The sequence below is a fragment of the Scyliorhinus torazame genome, chromosome 14, assembly GCF_047496885.1.
Source record: "Scyliorhinus torazame isolate Kashiwa2021f chromosome 14, sScyTor2.1, whole genome shotgun sequence".
Lineage (NCBI taxonomy): Eukaryota > Metazoa > Chordata > Chondrichthyes > Carcharhiniformes > Scyliorhinidae > Scyliorhinus > Scyliorhinus torazame.
This window is the reverse complement of record NC_092720.1, coordinates 127,053,889-127,074,728: the sequence shown is the minus strand read 5'-3', so window position 1 is coordinate 127,074,728 and position 20,840 is coordinate 127,053,889. Positions and strand designations below refer to the sequence as shown.

General features: G+C 50.9%; 1 protein-coding gene across 1 annotated transcript in view; it reads left to right on the top strand.

Moving 5' to 3' along the window:
* The window catches only part of LOC140389059 (anoctamin-7-like), a 275,652-nt gene that overhangs the window by 69,492 nt on the left and 185,320 nt on the right, over positions 1–20,840 (top strand). Inside the window, exon 2 of the mRNA XM_072473221.1 lies at positions 18,947–19,134. Coding sequence (XP_072329322.1) covers positions 18,997–19,134 — 138 coding nt within the window. The 5' untranslated portion in view covers positions 18,947–18,996. The remainder of the gene's footprint in view (positions 1–18,946; positions 19,135–20,840) is intronic.

Here is a 20,840-nt window from a genome sequence, read left to right as displayed (position 1 = left end):
ATACTACGAGCATTCAGGTAAAGTACACTTATGCTGTTTTTTATGTCTTTGTTATGAATCCTAACACCTTGATCAGTAACTTTTCGCAAATTATTTTTCCTCTTACCCTTTCTCCTAATTTTCCTTGTCTTTGAACCCATATCTCTACATAATAACCTGTCACGTAACCTGCTGCCTTGCTCTCCATTAACCATTATACTGTCCATAGCTTTACCCTTCCCCCCAATTTGCTATCTTAAAATCTACGATGACCATCCGGATCAAATGGCACGCGACGGGCTGCCTTTTCGACTCCGGGAGCACAGACAGCTTCATTCACTCAGATACGGTAAGGCGCTGCTCCCTCCCAATTTTACCCGCGACCCAGAAATTCTCCCTATTCCGGATCACATTCAGTAGAAATCCGGGGGTATTGTGTCGCGACACTTACTGTACAAGGCGTAGACTACACTAACTTTAAACTCTACGTCCTTCCCCATCTCTGCGCCGTCCTATTACTGGGGCTCGACTTCCAGTGCCACCTCCAAAGCCTTACTTTAAAGTCGGTGGACCCCTGCCCCCCCTCACCATCTGTAGCCTCGTGACCCTTAAGGTTAGCTCTTTGCTAACCTCACCCCGGACTGTAAGCCCGTCGCTACTCGGAGCAGACGATACAGTGCCCGGGACAAGGCTTTTATCAGGTCGGAGGTCCAGCTACTCCTACGAGAGGAGATCATTGAGGCTAGTACCAGCCCCTGGAGAGCCCAAGTGGTGGTCGTCAAGACTGGGGAGAAGCACCGGATGGTCATCGACTAGTCAGATCATCAACCGGTACACGCAGCTCGATGCGTACCCCCTCCCCCGCATATCTGACATGGTCAACAAGATTGCGCAGTATCGAGTCTTCTCCACAGTTGACTTGAAGTCCGCGTACCACCGGCTCCCTATCCGCCCGGAGGACCGTCAATACACTGCCTTTGAGGCAGATGGCCGCCTCTACCACTTCCTCAGGGTTCCCTTCGGCGTCACCAATGAGGTTTCGGTCTTCCAACGAGAGATGGACCGAATGGTTGACCAGTACGGGCTGCGGGCCACGTTCCTGTACTTAGATAATGTCACCATCTGCGGCTATGACCAGCAGGACCATGACGAAAACCTCCGGCACTTCCTCCACACCGCTAAACTCGTGAACCTCACCGACAATAAGGAAAAATGCGTTTTCTGCACAATCCGCCTAGCCATCCTCGGCTACGTTGTGGAAAACGGAGTCCTCAGGCCCGACCCCGACCGCATGCGCCCCCTCCTGGAACTCCCCCCTCCCCCATTGCCCCAAGGCCCTGAAGAGATGCCTGGAGTTCTTCTCTTACTCTGCCCAGTGGGTCCCCAATTATGCGGACAAGGCCCGTCCACTTATTAAATCCACGATTTTTCCCCTGACGGCCGATGCCCGCCAGGCCTTCAACCGCATCAAGGCAGATATTGCCAAAGCCGCGATGCACGCTGTGGCCGCGTCCATTCCGTTCCAGGTGGAGAGCGATGCGTCGGACTTTGCTCTGGCCGCTACCCTCAACCAGGCGGGCAGGCCCGTGGCTTTCCTCTCCCGTACCCTCCATGCCTCCGAAATACGACACTACTCCATCGAAAAGGAAGCCCAAGCCATTGTGGAAGCTGTGCGACATTGGAGGCGTTCCCTGGCCGGCAGGTGATTCACTCTCCTCACTGACCAACGGTCGGTTGCCTTCATGTTTAACAATACACAGCGGGGCTAAATCAAGAACGACAAGATTCTGAGGTGGAGGATCGAACTCTCCACCTACAGCTATGACATCTTGTATCGACCCGGGAAGCTCAATGAGCCCCCAGATGCCCTCTCTCGCGGTACATGTACCAGCGCACAAGTAGACCGACTTCGGGCCCTCCACAATGACCTCTGTCACCCGGGGGTCACCCGTTATTTTTACTTTATCAAGGCTCGCAACCTACCTTACTCCATCGAGGAGGTCAGGACCGTGACCAAGGACTGCCAGGTCTGCGCGGAGTGCAAACCGCACTTCTATCGACCAGACAGGCCGATAGAACGTAACGGCCACTCGCCCCTTTGAGCGCCTCAGCATCGACTTCAAAGGGCCCCTCCCCTTCACTACCATAACATGTACTTCCTCAACATTTTTGATGAATACTCAAGATTCCTCTTCGCCATCCCGTGCCCTGACATGACCTCTGCCACCGTCATCAAGGCCCTGCATAGTCTCTTCACCTTGTTCGGGTTCCCCACCTACATCTATAGCAATCAGGGTTCCTCCTTCATGAGCGACGAGTTGCATCAGTTCCTGCTCAGCAAGGGCATCGCCTCCAGCAGGACGACCAGCTACAACCCCATGGGGCAACGGACAGGTGGAGAGGGAGAACGTGACGGTCTGAAAGGCTGTCCTCCTGGCCTTATGGTCTAGAAGTCTCCCGCTGGCAGGAGGTCCTCCCCGATGTGCTCCACTCCATCCGGTCGCTCCTGTGCACTGCCACCAACGAGACCCCCCACGAACGTATGTACTGGGTGAAGAAGAGGACAACATGCTCCCGGATGCACAGGTCTCGACACCAGTGCCCACACCACAGCCGGGACTGAGGCGATTATGGCGGAAGGTCAAGGCCCCCGACAGACTTGATCTTTAAGTCTACTCGGGCTCGGTATAAAGATGGCCGGTCTCCGCCTGTGACCCAGTTCGGGATCAGAGGCCAGGGGGCTTTCTGTTTAGTTTATTAAAGCCTCAGTTACGTTCACTACCCGTCTTGTGTTCATTGATGGCACATCAGGGACGTGGCATTGTGTTGCTCGGGAGGAGAACGAAAAGGACAATCAATCCTTTGAGTATATTACAGCAGAACAGAAGGAGGAGGAGGCCATTCATTCCCTCGAGTCAGTTACACCAGAATAGGAGGAGGAGGCCATTCAGTCCCTCACGTCCCTTCATTCCAACCAGTGTCTTGAGAATGGTCGTGGTTCGATGAGCTCCAAACACCATTGTGCGATAATGGACCTCGAGAAGGAACAACGTGAGGATCTCAGATCCTCCTTGGATGATTTGGAAGGGCAGGAGGAGGAAGAGGAGGCTAAGTAAAGTGATGAAAGTGACGCCTACGCCCACCTCCTCCCTTGGCTGTCTGAGATGCCAGAGGTGATCGTATTAATGCACAGTTCACCTAGCTGCACCAGTGGAACCATTTCAATAGGAAATACAAATCCCACTCTTCCTGCGACCCCCAAGCTACCCACCTCCACAAATGGAACTGACACGAAGCAGTTCATCCAATCCTTCGACTGCCCATTCCCAGCCCCATTGCTAATTGGTCTCCATCAATTCATATCTTTCCATTCGTCATCAAACAAGTTAAAAGGCCATTTACTTTCCACAGTTCAAAGATGGACAAGATGGGAATGTGGTGATGCAGAATAACTTATTTATGGGACCAAAATATGGCAGCACGGTAGCACAAGTGGATAGCACTGTGGCTTCACAGCGCCAGGGTCACAGGTTCAATTCCCCGCTGGGTCACCGTCTGTGTGGAGTCTGCACGTTCTCCCCGTGTAGGCGTGGGTTTCCTCCGGGTGCTCCGGTTTCCTCCCGCAGTCCAAAGATGTGCAGGTTAGGTGGATTGGCCATGATAAATTGCCCTTAGTGTCCAAAAAGGTTAGGAGGGGTTATTGGATTACGGGGATAAGGTGGAAGTGAGGGCTTAAGTGGGTCGGTGCAAACTCGATGGGCCGAATGGCCTCCTTCTGTACTGTAGGTTCTATGTTCGAAGACAGAAACTTAACATTTTTTCATATACCCAGTATTCTTCCTTTCTCTGCTACACCAATGTGGATGTGTGTGTCTTCAGTAGAGGCAGACAGCTCACACCCCAGCCTTGGCTGCAGAGATACCCTTGGCTGACATTGACTGGGCTTTGGTGTCCATGAGGGTCCTGCCAAAGACAGTACCACTTGTGCCTGGGCAGACTCGGCCATCGGGAGATGAAACACAACGAGGGGCTCTAATTCAAATTTAAAAACAGCTTCTCACCCTCTGTTACCAGACTCCTGAATGACCCTCCTATGGGCTGAACTGATCTCTCCAGGCGTCTTCTCTACTGTTTAGCACTATACTCCGCATGCTTCACCCGATGTCTATGTCTATTTACATTGTGTGTTTGTCGTATGTCCTATGTTTTTCATGTATGGAGCGATCAGCCTGGACTTTACGCAGGATAGTGCCTTTCACTGTACCTCAGTACACTTGACAATAAGTCTAAATCTAAATCGAATTGACTGGAGGGTTGTGCTTGAGGAGTGAGTGTCCTTTGAGTGGAATCTGCCTTTTTGTCATCATCCCTCTTGTGATTCAACCACAGTTCACTGCATTCACTGTGCTGGAGAGCAGCTAGGTGGATGGGTGTAGAACAGTGTTGCTCTAAAAGACCAAGGCTTAGGTATCTGTAAATCCAGGCACCAGACATGTTGGCATTCAGAGGCTTCATGCTGCTGTTCTTGCTGTGCATGGACTCAAACTGGAGCGATTGGCAGTTCCTGGCACTGACCACTCTAACCATAGAAGAAAAAAGTAGGCCAGATATTCCAGTCTCCCGATGATCAGAGACTAGTCGTACCCGCATCCCTCCCCCCCCCCCCCCCCGCCCCCCCCCCCCCCCCCCCCAACCCCCACCCACCCACCCAACATATTCCATGGGACACCCTTGGAAGTCCTAAAGCAACAACTCCCTGGGAATTGCCCGGGATGTCTGAATTTCCAATGGACAATTCCCCTACTCCCGAGACCCTCCACTAAACTCTCTAACTCTGAGTTAGAGTTGGAGACGTCTAACAGTTCTGACTTGCTTCCCTGGATCGTTACCCAGGAAATATTAGACAACATAAAACCTAGTCTAACACCAGAGTAACTATACAGCTGACTGATCCGACATCGGAAGACTGCTCTGAAAAACTGGAGCAAGGTGAGTGGGTATTTCTTTGTGTGTTCGGGGTTGGAAATAAGGGCATTGACACTGAATAAAAGACTTGGGCCATGACCTCAATGATTTACAACATCAAATGGCATACACTTTAGAGGCAAACCCTCCACAGTTATGGTGACTCTGAGTGAGAGGCATTTCAATTTAAAAAAAATTAATTCATGGGATGTAGGCATCGCTGGCTAGGCCTATCCCTATTTGCCCTTCGACAAGGTGGTGACGGGTTGCTTTCTTGAACCCCTGCAGTCCATGTGGTTTAGGTGCACCCATGATGCTGTTAGGGAGGGAGTTCCAGGGTTCTGACCCAGTGCATAGATACATCGATACATTGAAGATAGGAGAAGGAGGAGGCCTTTTGGCCCATCGAGCCTGCTTCGCCATTCATCACGATCATGGCTGGTCTTCCAACTCAATATCCTAATCCTGCTTTCTCTCCATAGCCTTTGATCCCATTCTCCCCAAGTGCTATATCCAGCTGCCTCTTGAATATATTCAAAGTTTTAGCATCAACTACTTCCTGTGGTAATGAATTCCACAGGCTCACCACTCTTTGTGTGAAGAAGTGTCTCCTTATGTCTGTCCGAATTTGGTTTACTCTGAATCCTCAGGCTGTGATCCCTGGGGCAGGAATCTCCGACCCCCCCCCCCGCCGGGTCGGAGAATCGCCGGGGGCTGGCGTGAATCCCGCCCCCGCCGGTTGCTGAATTCTCCGGCACCGGATATTCGGCGGGGGCGGGAATCGCGCCGCGCCGGTTGGCGGGCCCCCCCCCCCCCCCCGGCGATTCTCCGGCCCAAATGGGCCGAAGTCCCGCTACTGGAATGCCTGTCCCGCCGGAGTGGATTAAACCACCTCTCTTACCGGCGGGACAAAGCGGCGCGGGCGGGCTCCGGGGTCCTGGGGGGGGGGGCGCTGGGCGATCTGGCCCCGGGGGGTGCCCCCACGGTGGCCTGGCCCGCGATCGGGGCCCACCGATCCGCGGGCGAGCCTGTGCCATGGGGGCACTCTCCCTTCCGCCTCCGCCACGGTCTCCACCATGACAGAGGCGGAAGAGACCCCCTCCACTGCGCATGCGCGGGGATGCCGTGAGCGGCCGCTGACGCTCCTGCGCATGCGCCCGCTGACGCTCCCGCGCATGTGCCGCCCGGCAAAGTCAGTTTCGCGCCAGCTGGCGGGGCACCAAAGGCCTTTCCCACCAGCTGGCCGGGCGGAAATCAGTCCGGCGCGGGCCTAGCCCCTGAAGGTTAGGGCTCGGCCGCTCAAGATGCGGAGACTGCCGCACCTTTGGGGCGGCGCAATGTCGGACTGATTCGCGCCGTTTTTGGTGACGGTCGGCGGACATCGCACCGATTGCGGAGAATTCCGCCCCTGGTTCTGGACACATCTATCATTGATAACATCGTCCCTGCATCTACCCTGTCTAGTCCTGTTAGAATTTTATAAGTCTCTATGAGATCCCCCCTCAATCTTCTGAACTCCCAACCTAGTCAATCTCTCCTCATATGACAGTCCTGCCATCCCTGGAATCAGTCTGGTAAACCTTTGCTGCACTCCCTCGAGAGCAAGAACATCCTTCCTCAGAAAGGAGACCAAAACTGTACACAATACTCCAGGTGTGGCCTCACCAAGGCCCTGTACAACTACAACACATCCCTGCTTCTATACTCGAAACCTCTTGCAATGAAGGCCAACATACCATTAGCCTTCTTTACCGCCTACTGCACCTGCATGCTTACCTTCAGCGAATGGTGCACAAGGACACCCAGGTCCCGCTGCACACTCCCCTCTCCCAATTTACAACCATTCAGATAGTAATCTGCCTTCCTGTTTTTGCTTCCTAAATGAATAACCTCACACTTATCCAAATTATACTGCATCTGCCATTGGTTTGCCCACTCGCCCAACCTGTCCAGATCTTGCTGTAGGATCCCTGCATCCTCGTCAGAATTCACCCTCTCACTTAATTTGGTATCATCTGCAAACTTTGAGATGTTACATTTTGTTCCCTCATCCAAATCATTAATATATGTTGTGAATAGCTGGGGTCCCAGCACTGATCCATTGTGGTACCCCACTGGTTACTGCCTGCCAATTTGAAAAGGACCCATTAATCCCTACTCTTTGTTTCCTCTCTGCCAACCAGTTTTCTATCCACCTCAATACATTTCCCCCAATCCCATGCGCTTTAATTTTGCACAATAATCTCTTATGCGGGGCTTTGTCAAACGTCTCATGAAAGTCCAAATATACCACATCGCTTGGCTCCCCCTTGTCAACTGTACTGGTTACCTCTTCAAAGAATTCCAACAGATTTGTCAAGCATGATTTTTCCCTTCATAAATCCATGCTGACTCTGACTGATCCTGCCACTGCTTTCTAAATGTTCCGCTATAAAGTCCTTGATAATAGATTCAAGCATTTTCCCCACTACCGATGTTAGGTTTACTGGTCTATAATTCCCTGCTTTCTCTCTACCTCCCTTTTTGAATATCGGAGTGATGTGAGCTACCCTCCAATCTGCAGGGACAGTTCCAGAGTCTATAGAATCCCGGAAGATGACCACCAATGCATCCACTATTTCCTGAGCTACCTCCTTAAGCACTCTGGGATGCAGATTCTCAGGCCCTGGGGATTTATCCACCTTCAATCCCATCAGTTTCCCCAGCACCATCTCTCTACTAATGTTGACCTCCCTCAGTTCTTCCCTCTCACTAAACCTTTCATTCTCCAACATTTCTGGGATCTGATTTGTGTCCTCATTTGTGAAGACAGACCCAAAGTATGTATTTAATTGCTCAGCCATTTCTTTGTCCCTTATTGTGCATTCCCCTGTTTCTGTCTGCAGTGGGCCTACATTTCTCTTTACCAATCTCTTTCTCTTCACAGATCTGTAGAAATTCTTAGTGTCAGTCTTTATGTTCCCTGCAATCTTCCTTTTGTACTGTACTTTCCCCTTCTTAGTCAATCCCTTCGTCCTTCTTTGCTGAATTCTTTTTAAAAAAAATATTTTATTGAAAATTTTTGGTCAACCATCACAGTACATTGTGTATCCTTTACACAATAATATAACAGTATAAATAACAATGACCTGTTTTATAAACAAAGAATAAATAATATATAACAAAAACAAAAACTAAAACTAAATGGCAACTGCCTTGTCTCAGATAAACACTCTCCAAAAATATGATTTAACAGTCCAATATACAATTATTTATAGCAACGACCTATACATATTATACATATATATTAACAACCCTGAGATTCCTTCTGGTTCCTCCGCCCCTCCCCCCCCCCCCCCCCCCCCCCCCCCCGCCCGCTGGGCTGCTGCTGCTGTCTTCTTCTTTTCCATTCCCTCTATCTTTCTGTGAGGTATTCGACGAACGGTTGCCACCGCCTGGTGAACCCTTGAGCCGATCCCCTTAGGATGAACTTAATCCGTTCCAGCTTTATAAACCCTGCCATGTCATTTATCCAGGTCTCCACCCCCGGGGGCTTGGCTTCCTTCCACATCAACAGTATCCTGCGCCGGGCTACTAGGGACGCAAAGGCCAAAACATCGGCCTCTCTCGCCTCTTGCACTCCCGGCTCTTGTGCAACCCCAAATATAGCCAACCCCCAGCTTGGTTCGACCTGGACCCCCACTACTTTCGAAAGCACCTTTGTCACCCCCACCCAGAACCCCTGTAGTGCCGGACATGACCAGAACATGTGAGTGTGATTCGCTGGGCTTCTCGAGCATCTCGCACACCTATCCTCTACCCCCAAAAATTTACTGAGCCGTGCTCCAGTCATATGCGCCCTGTGTAACACCTTAAATTGAATCAGGCTTAGCCTGGCACACGAGGACGATGAGTTTACCCTACTTAGGGCATCCGCCCACAGTCCCTCCTCAATCTCCTCCCCCAGCTCTTCTTCCCATTTCCCTTTCAGCTCATCTACCATAATCTCCCCCTCGTCCCTCATTTCCCTATATATATCTGACACCTTACCGTCCCCCACCCATGTCTTTGAGATCACTCTGTCCTGCACCTCATGCGTCGGGAGCTGCGGGAATTCCCTCACGTGTTGCCTCGCAAAAGCCCTCAGTTGCATATACCGGAATGCATTCCCTTGGGGCAACCCATATTTCTCGGTCAGCGCTCCCAGACTTGCGAACTTCCCATCCACAAACAGATCTTTCAGTTGCGTTACTCCTGCTCTTTGCCATATTCTAAATCCCCCATCCATTCTCCCCGGGGCAAACCTATGGTTATTTCTTATCGGGGACCCCAGCAAGGCTCCCGTCTTTCCCCTATGCCGTCTCCACTGTCCCCAAATTTTCAAAGTCGCCACCACCACCGGGCTTGTGGTGTATTTCTTCGGTGAGAACGGCAATGGGGCCATCACCATAGCTTGTAGGCTAGTCCCCCTACAGGACGCCCTCTCTAATCTCTTCCACGCCGCTCCCGCCTCTTCTCCCATCCACTTACTCAGCATTGAGATATTGGCGGCCCAGTAGTACTCACTTAGGCTCGGTAGTGCCACCCCCCCCTATCCCTACTACGCTGTAAGAATCCCTTCCTCACTCTCGGGGTCTTCCCGGCCCACACAAAACTCATGATGCTCTTTTCGATCCTTTTGAAAAAAGCCTTCGTGATCACCACCGGGAGGCACTGAAACACAAAGAGGAATCTCGGGAGGACTACCATTTTAACCGCCTGCACCCTCCCTGCCGGTCACAGGGATACCATGTCCCATCTCTTGAAGTCCTCCTCCATTTGTTCCACCAATCGCGTTAAATTTAACCTATGCAATGTACCCCAATTCTTGGCTATCTGGATCGCCAAGTAACAAAAGTCCCTTGTTACCTTCCTCAGCGGAAAGTCCTCTATTTCTCTGCTCTGCTCCCCTGGATGCACCACAAACAACTCACTTTTCCCCATGTTCAGTTTATATCCTGAGAATTCTCCAAACTCCCGAAGTGTCCGCATTATCTCTGGCATCCCCTCCGCCGGGTCCACTACATATAACAACAAATCATCAGCATACAGAGATACCCGGTGTTCTTCTCCTCCTCTAAGTACTCCCCTCCACTTCTTGGAACCCCTCAATGCTATTGCCAGGGGCTCAATCACCAGTGCAAACAATAATGGGGACAGAGGGCATCCCTGCCTTGTCCCTCTATGGAGCCGAAAGTATGCAGATCCCCGTCCATTCGTGACCACACTCGCCACTGGGGCCCTATACAACAGCTGCACCCATCCAACATACTCATCTCCAAAACCAAATCTCCTCAGCACCTCCCACAGATAATCCTACTCCACTCTATCAAATGCTTTCTCGGCATCTATCGCCACCACTATCTCCGCTTCCCCCTCTGGTGGGGGCATCATCATTACCCCTAGCAGCCTCCGTATATTCGTGTTCAGCTGTCTCCCCTTCACAAACCCAGTTTGGTCCTCATGGACCACCCTCGGGACACAATCCTCTATCCTCATTCCCATTACCTTGGCCAGAATCTTAGCGTCTACATTTAGGAGGGAAATAGGTCTATAGGACCCGCATTGCAGCGGGTCCTTTTCCTTCTTTAGGAGAAGCGATATTGTTGCCTCAGACATAGTCGGGGGCAGCTGTCCCCTTTCCTTTGCCTCATTAAAGGTCCTCATCAGTAGCGGGGCGAGCAAGTCCACATATTTCCTGTAAAATTCAACTGGGAATCCATCCGGTCCCGGAGCCTTCCCCGCCTGCATGCTCCTAATTCCTTTCACTACTTCCTCTATTTCAATCTGTGCTCCCAGTCCCACCCTTTCCTGCTCCTCCACCTTGGGAAATTCCAGCCGGTCCAGAAAGCCCATCATTCTCTCCCTCCCATCCGGGGGTTGAGCTTCGTATAATTTTTTATAAAATGCCTTGAACACTCCATTCACTCTCTCCGCTCCCCGCTCCATCTCTCCTTCCTCATCCCTCACTCCCCCTATTTCCCTCGCTGCTCCCCTTTTCCTCAATTGGTGGGCCAGCAACCTGCTCGCCTTCTCCCCATATTCGTACTGTACACCCTGTGCCTTCCTCCACTGTGCCTCTGCAGTACCCGTTGTCAGCAAGTCAAATTCTACGTGTAGCCTTTGCCTTTCCCTGTACAGTCCCTCCTCCGGTGCCTCCGCATATTGCCTGTCCACCCTCAGAAGTTCTTGCAGCAACCGCTCCCGTTCCCTACTCTCCTGCTTTCCTTTATGTGCCCTTATTGATATCAGCTCCCCTCTAACCACTGCCTTCAGCGCCTCCCAGACCACTCCCACCTGGACCTCCCCATTGTCATTGAGTTCCAAGTACTTTTCAATGCACCCCCTCACCCTTAGACACACCCCCTCATCTGCTATTAGTCCCATGTCCATTCTCCAGGGTGGGCGCCCTTCTGTTTCCTCCCCTATCTCCAAGTCCACCCAATGTGGACCGTGATCCGAAATGGCTATAGCCGTGTACTCCGTTCCCCTCACCTTCGGGATCAACGCCTTTCCCAAAACAAAAAAGTCTATTCGCGAATAGACTTTGTGGACATAGGAGAAAAACGAAAACTCCTTACTCCTAGGTCTGCTAAATCTCCACGGGTCTACTCCTCCCATCTGCTCCATAAAATCTTTAAGCACCTTGGCTGCTGCCGGCCTCCTTCCAGTCCTGGACCTCGACCTGTCCAGCCCTGGTTCCAACACCGTATTGAAATCTCCCCCCATTACCAACTTTCCCACCTCTAGGTCCGGGATGCGTCCTAGCATACGCCTCATAAAATTGGCATCATCCCAGTTCGGGGCATATACGTTTACCAAAACCACCGTCTCCCCCTGTAGTTTGCCACTCACCATCACGTATCTGCCCCCGCTATCCGCCACTATAGTCTTTGCCTCAAACATTACCCGCTTCCCCACTAATATAGCCACCCCCCTGGTTTTCGCATCTAGCCCCGAATGGAACACCTGCCCTACCCAACCTTTGCGTAGTCTCACCTGGTCTATCAGTTTCAAGTGCGTTTCCTGTAACATAACCACGTCTGCCTTAAGTTTCTTAAGGTGTGCGAGTCCCCGTGCCCTCTTTATCGGCCCGTTCAGCCCTCTCACGTTCCACGTGATCAGCCGGGTTGGGGGGCTTTTTACCCCCCCCCTTGTCGATTAGCCAGCCCCTTTTTCCAGCTCCTCACCCGGTTCCCACGCAGCTGTGTCCCCCCCAGGCGGTGCACCCCCGCCCATCCCACCCCATGCCAGCTCCCCCCTCTCCCCAGCAGCAGCAGCCCAATAATTCCCCCCTCCCACCCCCCCCCACCGCTAGATCCCCCACTAGCGTAGTTACACCCCCCATGTTGCTCCCAGAAGTCAGCAAACTCTGGCCGACCTCGGCTTCCCCCCGTGACCTCGGCTCGCACCGTGCGACGCCCCCTCCTTCCTGCTTCCCTATTCCCGCCATGATTATCGTAGCGTGGGAACCGAGCCCGCGCTTCCCCCTTGGCCCCGCCCCCAATGGCCAACGCCCCATCTCCTCCACCTCCTTTCCTCCCCCCACCACCTCCTGTGGAAGAGAGAAAAGTTACCACATCGCAGGATTAATAACATAAAACTCCTCTTTCCCCCCTTTTTACCCCCTTCTTCGCCCCCCATACTCCACCCACCACTTTGTTTCAAACATTCTTTTTTTTAATAACCCGCTCATTCCAATTTTTCTTCCACGATAAAAGTCCACGCCTCATCCGCCGTCTCGAAGTAGTGGTGCCTCCCTTGATATGTGACCCACAGTCTTGCCGGTTGCAGCATTCCGAATTTTATCTTCTTTTTGTGAAGCACCGCCTTGGCCCGATTAAAGCTCGCCCTCCTTCTCGCCACCTCCGCACTCCAGTCTTGGTATACGCGGATCACCGCGTTCTCCCACTTACTGCTCCGAGTTTTCTTTGCCCATCTAAGGACCATCTCTCTATCCTTAAAACGGAGGAATCTCACCACTATGGCTCTAGGAATTTCTCCTGCTCTCGGTCCTCGCGCCATCACTCGGTATGCTCCCTCCACCTCCAGCGGACCCGCCGGGGCCTCCGCTCCCATTAACGAGTGCAGCATCGTGCTCACATATGCCCCGACGTCCGCTCCCTCCGCACCTTCAGGAAGACCAAGAATCCTTAGGTTGTTCCTCCTCGCGTTGTTCTCCAGCGCCTCCAGCCTTTCCACACATCGTTTATGGTGTGCCTCGTGCATTTCCGTCTTCACCACTAGGCCCTGTATGTCGTCCTCATTCTCGGCAGCCTTTGCCTTCATGACCCGAAGCTCCCGCTCCTGGGTCTTTTGCTCCTCCTTTAGCCCTTCGATCGCCTGTAATATCGGGGCCAACAGCTCCTTCTTCATTTCCTTTTTGAGTTCTTCCACGCAGCGTTTCAAAAACTCGTGTTGTTCAGGGCCCCATATTAAACTGCCACCTTCCGACGCCATCTTGGTTTTTGCTTGCCTCCCTTGCCGCTGCTCTAAAGGATCCACCGCAATCCGGCCACCTTCCTCTCCATTTTTCATCCGTATCCAGGGGGGATTCCCTTCTGGTTTACCGCACAGTACTTTTAGCCGTTAAAATTGCCGTTGGGGCTCTTATTAAGAGCCCAAAAGTCCGTTCCACCGGGAGCTGCCGAAACGTGCGACTCAGCTGGTCATCGCCGCACCCGGAAGTCCTTTGCTGAATTCTAAACTGCTCCCAATCCTCAGACCTATTATTTTTCTTGGCCAATCTGTGTGCTTCTTCCTTGGATCGGTTACTATTTCTAATTTCCTTTGTAAGCCAAGGATTGGCCCTCTTACTCCCTTTGCTTGACAGGAATGAACAGTTGCTGTAATGAACAGGCGTTCCTTGAATGTTTGCTATTGTCTATTCACTGTCATCCCTTTAAGTAACTCTCCTCAATCTATCAAGGCCAACTCACGCCTCATATCCTCATAGTTCCCTTTATTAAGATTCAGCACCTTAGTCTCCGAATCAACTACTTCACTCTCCATCTTGATAAAACTTTTATCATGCTATGGTCGCTCATCCCCAAGGGGTCTCGTACAGCCAGATTGGCAATAATTCCCTTCTCATTACACAGAGCAACATGGCATCAGGATGAAGGTGAGTGGACAGGATGGCTGGAAAGAAGAGAATGTGAGGAAGTGGGAACAAAATGAAGGCTGGATGCCCCTGCACAATAAGTAGGTGTTGGGAATGATGTGATGGAATAGACTTGGGAAGGCAAATTAAGGGATAGGGGTGATGAAATGAAAATGAAAACCGCTTATTGTCACAAGTAGGCTTCAAATGAAGTTACTGTGAAAAGCCCCTAGTCGCCACATTCCAGCGCCTGTTCGGGGAGACTGGTACAGGAATTGAACCGTGCTGCTGGCCTGCCTTGGTCTGCTTTCAAAGCCAGCGATTTAGCCCAGTGTGCTAAACCAGCCCCGATGCACACAATGGGATGCAGTGAATATGTTCACCTCTCTGGCCCTGCGTATTTCTACTTTGAATCCAGGGCTGTAGCACCACAATGCTTCTGCTGACACCATCTCCCCAAACTCTAACCAAACCTTCTTTGCCTAAGCAACAGGCTGCTCCCTTCCGTTGCTAGGGAATGGTATCACCCTTGAGCCCTCACAGCAGCAAGTCCAGGGAGGTTTCTGTGAAGCACGGTGTCATGATATTCAGGTAAACATCATGGTGCAAACATCCATACATACTGATGGACAGATCAACGGACCAATCCATACACACACAACACCACAGCCAATCACAGGCAAGAGCATACACACTATAAAACGGGGAACACGACACTTCCCGCTCATTCCAGCAGGAGACAGCTCAAGGCACAGAGACCACAGCAAGTCACTCAGACATCCACCATGTGCTGAGTGCCACTCCAAGATAGTGTTAGGGATAGGTCCACAGATTCAAGGGTAATGAACAAACCTCAGTAACCAGGGGCGAAATTCTCCGGTATCGGCGCGATGTCCGCCGACTGGCGCCCAAAACGGCGCAAATCAGTCGGGCATCGCGCCACCCCAAAGGTGCGGAATGCTCCGCATCTTTGGGGGCCGAGCCCCAACCTTAAGGGGCTAGGCCCACGCCGGACGAATTTCCGCCCTGCCAGCTGGCGGAAAAGGCCTTTGGTGCCCCACCAGCTGGCGCGGAAATGACATCTCCGGGCGGCGCATGCACGGGGGCATTAGCGGCCGCTGATGACATTCCCACGCATGCGCAATGGTGGAGACCGCGGCGAAGGCGGAAGGGAAACAGTTTCCCCACGGCATAGGCCCGCCCGCGGATCAGTGGGCCCCGATCGCGGGCCAGGCCACCGTGGGGGCACCCCCCGGGGCCACATCGCCCCGCGCCCCCCCCCCCCCAGGACCCTGGAGCCTGCCCGTGCCGCCTTGTCCCGCCGGTAATGTAGGTGGTTTAATCTACGCCGGCGGGGCAGGCATTTTAGCGGCGGGACTTCGGCCCATCCGAGCCGGAGATCGCGGGGGGGGGGGGCCCGCCAACCGCCACGGCGCGATTCCCGCCCCCGCCGAATATCCGGTGCCGGAGAATTTGGCAACCGGCGGGGGTGGGATTCACGCCAGCCCCCGGCGATTCTCCGACCCGGCGGGGGGTCGGAGAATCTCGCCCCAGTTTACCATTGGAAATATTGTTAGTAATAAAACTGAGTTGTACCATCCGCAACCGTGTGGTTCGTCTGTGTAGCAGAGCACCCAACACGACACACGGCACAGACTTTGAGCCTCTTGGTTAAATTACAAGCCTTCCGGCTCCTTGACAATCAACTCTAACTTGCATGTTTGGAATGTCCCTTTAAATTGAGATTGTGTCATGAGGATCCATCCTGTTGTCGCTGATTGGACAGGAAACTCAAAAGGAAAATAATAATTAGGTGGGTGAGATTAAAACGCGACCGACAAACACACTTAATATATTTCCAGATTTCCCACTCGCAACTTAGTTATTGTTTTCTTTCTGTCCCCAGAATCTCTGTACATTACAATCCAGCCCAGTACTCCTTCTTATGCACCAGTGGCCTCAAATATAGAGCTGTCACTAATAAATCCAGGGAATCAGAGGCCCCCAGGTGCTTGCCCTCTGGGCAGAGTGGCACTCTGGTACTGCCAGCCAGGCACCCTGGCTGTGCTACCTAGATGCCAGCCAGGTGGTGCCCAGGTGGCATGGGCAGGCCGGCATGGGTGCTGGCAGTGCCGAACTGATGTTTTTCCCATGACAGGGATTGGGCCAGGGGGGTGCCCTGTGTGTGTGAAGACCTTCTTAGAGGTGCGTTGGGACTTGAGGGAGGAGTTTGGGAGTCGCATCCGTGGGGGGAGGGGGAGGCGGGGGGGTCAACATTTGAGGCTGAAAGCATTCTGCCTACCAAGATCAGGAAGTGGCAGTTGGAATTTAGTGAGCACGTAATAAGGAATCGTGGTTTAGAAGGTCTGACACTGGTGGGAACGGTTGATGGCAAAAGACATCGAAAGTAGACCAAAAACGATGTTTCAAAACAGCTTCTCAAACATCAACAAAGATGGTCCACGGCTTTTGAGCAAGATCAACGTGGAAGTCTGTGTGCAGTTCTGGAATCTATATCAGAGGAGGGATGTGATAGCACTGGAAAGGGTGCAGAGGAGATTTACCAGAATGTTGCCTGGGCTGGAGAGTTTTAGGTGTGAAGAGAGGTGGGCTTGTTTTCCTTGGAACAGAGGAGACTGAGGGGGGACATGATTGACATGTATAAAATTATGAGGGGCATAGAAAGAGTAGACAGGAAGAAACTTTTTCCGTTGGTGAAGGGATCAATGACCAGGAGGCAAAGATTTACGGTAAGGGACAGAAGGATTAGGGGGGATGTGAGGAAATCATTTTCACCCAGATGGTGGTGGGAGTCTGGAATTTACTGCCTGAAAGGATGGAGGAGACAGAAACCCTCATAACATTAAGAAAAAATTTTTTTTGAGTACCCAATTATTTTTTCACAATTAAGGGGCAATTTAGCGTGGCCAATTCATCTATCCTGCACATCTTTTGGTTTTGGGGGTGAAACCCACGCAGACACGGGGAGAATGTGCAAACTCCACACGGACAATGACGCAGGGCCGGGATTCGAACCCAGGTCCTCAGCGCCGTAGACAGCAGTGCTAACCACTGAGCCACCGTGCTGCCCTTAAAAACCCTCATCACATTTAAGAAGCATTTAGATGTGCACTTGCGATGCCAAGGCAGACAAGGCTATGGACCAAGTGCTGGAGAATGGGATTAGAATACTCAGGTGGTTGGATGCGACGGGCTGAAGGCCTTTTCAGTACAGTTGACCTCTATGACTCTATGACTCCATGTTTGCCAACATGCTCTTAGGGAATGGTACTGGAAGAGAGCGATAATTCTGGATAAAGGTAAGAGAGAAAGGAAAGGGAAAATGAATTGGGATGGGAAGAGGTTTGTGGGGCCATAAATAATTGTTGGGATTGCTCTGCTCCCAACGGCACTGCGTTTGCATTTAATTGGTGCCTTTAATGATCGTAGGATGTCCCTGTCTAGTCACTGTTGTAATGTGGGAGATGCAGCAGCCAATTTGTGCGCAGCAAGCTCCCATAATCAGAAATGTTACAATGGTCAAGTAATCTGTTTCTGTGAGATTGATTGAGGGATAACTATTGGCCAGGGATAATTTCTCTTCTTTGCAAAATAGTGGCATGGAATTGTTCATGCCCATCTGAAGGGGGCCTTGGTTTAACATCTGTGCAGAAGGATGGCACCTCCGACAGTGCAGCATTCCTCCAGCACTGCACTGGAGTGTCACCTTGGATCTTTGTGCTCAAAATCTTGGAGTGGTAATTGAACCCACAACCTGCTGACTCAGAGGTGGGAGTGATAGAGACTGAGCCACGTTCAGCCAACACTTTCTATTACAACAAAATCTCCTCACCAGCTCCCATGATCTTAAATTTATGCCCATCCCACTGGTTACCGCTCACTGGACAGTAAAAATAATGTGTCCTGATGTATTTTTAAAATCAAAATCTTTTGTTAGTTTGAACACCCACCATCACATCCCCTCTTCACCCTCTACGATCACATGAGAAGAGCCCAGGTTTTTGAGTCAATTGTCTTCCATAGTTCCTCTTCATTTCAACTTCTTACAATCCACCTTTTCACCCGGAAGGCATGGTGTCAGTGGTTAGCCCTGCTGCCGACGGCGCTGAGGACCTGGGTTCATTCCAGGCCCCGGATCACTGCCTGTGTGGAGTTTGCACATTCTCCCCGTGCCTGCATGGGTTTCATTCCCACAACCCAAAGATGTGCAGATTAGGTGGATTGGCCATGCTAAATTGCCCCTGAATTGGAAAGAAATAATTGGGTTCTCTAAACTTATTTTAAACAAAACACCTTTTCGTCCAATTTCTTTTAGAAAAGAAACATAGAAGCACAGAATTCCTAAACTGCAGAAGGAGGCCATTAGGCCCATCGAATCTGCACTGGCCCACTACCTAGGCCCACTCCCCCATTCTATCCCCGTAAACCCATCTAATCTGCACATTTGTGGACACTAAGGGGCAATTTAGCCTGGCCAATCCACCTAACCTGCACACCTTTGGACTCTGGGAGGAAACTGGAGCACCCGGAGGAAACCCAGGCAGACACGGGGAGAAAGTGTAAACTCCAAACAGGCACCCAAGGCCAGAATTGAACCCGGACCCTGGCGCTGTGAGGCAGCAGTCCTAACCATTGTGTCACCGTGTGAATGTTTGGTAACCTCTCCTAAATCCTCTGTCCCAGCCCCAGAGTTCTGATCCCCTGTTAACTGTCCAAAGGTGCTTTGTGAATGCACGATAGTTCTGTTATTCACACCCTTTATTAAAGAAAAAGAGCGAGGAAGAAGAGAGGAAGGAGCCATGCCATGTCGGTGGAGAATTCTTTTCAAATGCTCAGTGGATTTTGTTTATTTCCAAGCAGGAGCATTGCTGGGAATCAATTTCCAAAGGACAACTCAGTCTTGAAGCAACATGTTGAGAAATAACAGCAATGAATGGAATGATGCCATCAAACTCATTCCGCCAAAAGAGGCCAAGGGCGAATACTATGGTAGCTTGGACAAGGAGGATGAAGATACTGACGATGAAATCTCTGCAGAAAAGCAGGAGGTGGGTGATGTTCTTTCCTCATGTTTCAATTTATCTACAGAAACCCTTCGGATGCCAGTCTTTTTAGCTAAGTATGTTGTTTCTTTCAAAGTAGGGTGGCAGAATGTGCGATGAGCTTAACTGTTCCAGTTGATCTATCTCTGACCTTCTAGATTCTCCATTTTATGGTGGTCATTAACCCGTATCGACACCTAACTCCTAGCTCATTTTATATATTTTTTGTCCTCTGCACAGGTGGGCTTATACAAGCTGTGCACAGTGCACACACCTGCTTCCAATAACCTAGGCTTTCTTAATGGGTCAGGCTTGAATGTGTGTCCTGACTAGGCGCTTTTCACAGTAACTGCATACTTGTGACAATAAAAGGTTATTGTTATTATTATTCTAACATCGAGGACATCAACATAGAGTCAATACTCTTCGAACATCCACACCTTCCGCTATGGGCCACTGGCTCGCCATTAAGAATAGGAAATCTGGCTGATTTTCTCTCCCCCTGTTCTCTAATCCAGGTGTACTGAGGTTAAAGCCTTCAACTACAATGATCAGCTAACTGAGGTACATGTGAAGGATACTTAACATGGTTTAAGAAAAAAAGGTAATGCCTTACAAATTGGATTATATCTTTTGGCAAAGTTATCAAGACGGTGAATGACTGAAAGCCAGTAGATATTGTCTACTTAGAGTTTCAAAACATTTTTGACAACTTACCATAAAAGAACTCCAAGAGTGCATGTGTCATAATGCGCCGTTTGATGGTGGCGGAATGCTCTCTTTCCGCTGCTTGTCAATGGGATTTCCCATTGAAGCCACCTCACACCACCGGGAAACTCATGGGCGGGTGTGCGCTCCCAATGTGAAGAGAGAATCCCAACGGCCAGAGACTTCAGGCCAATATCTTGAGCAGGATGGGCAACTGTCTGGAACGACATAGGTGAAAAGCAACTATATATTTTGTTTTTATTTTAATTTTAATGTACTCTTTGCTACTTTTATGGATGACCTAGAGTTGGGAACATGACTTGCAAATCATACTGAGATCTGAGTCAGAATTGTGCATGACGCCTGACTGCTTCAGGCAAATTTTGGATGAGTTGCAGGAATGGACTTGTGACTGACGAATCATGTTTAATTTGGATATGTGCAGCTGCAGGGTGAATAGTTAACATTCATATACCCTTCATGGAAACTGCATGATAGAGAAAGAAAGAGAGCTGGGCAATCTAGCACATACATCTCTAAAGGTACACAAACATTAAAAAAAATATCTAGAGTACCCAGTTAATTTTTTCCAATTAAGGGGCAATTTAGTGTGGCCAATCCACCTACCCTGCGCATCTTTGGGTTGTGGGGGTGAAACCCACGCAGACACGGAGAGAATGTGCAAACTCCACACGGACAATGACCCAGAGCCAGGATTGAACCTGGGACCCTTGTGCCGTGAGGCAGCAGGGCTAATCCACCGTGCTGCCCCTAGGGGGCATAGGTTTAAGGGGAGGGGCAGGAAATTTAGAGGGGATTTGGGGGAAACACTTTCACTTAGAGGGTGGTAGGATCTGGAACTCATTGCCTGAAGGGGTGGTAGAGGCAGGAATCCTCACAACATTTAAGAAGCACTTAGATGAGCACTTGAAATGTCGTAGCAGACAAGGCTACAGGCCAAGTGCTGGAAGATGGGGTTAGAGTAGATAAGTGCTTGATGGCCG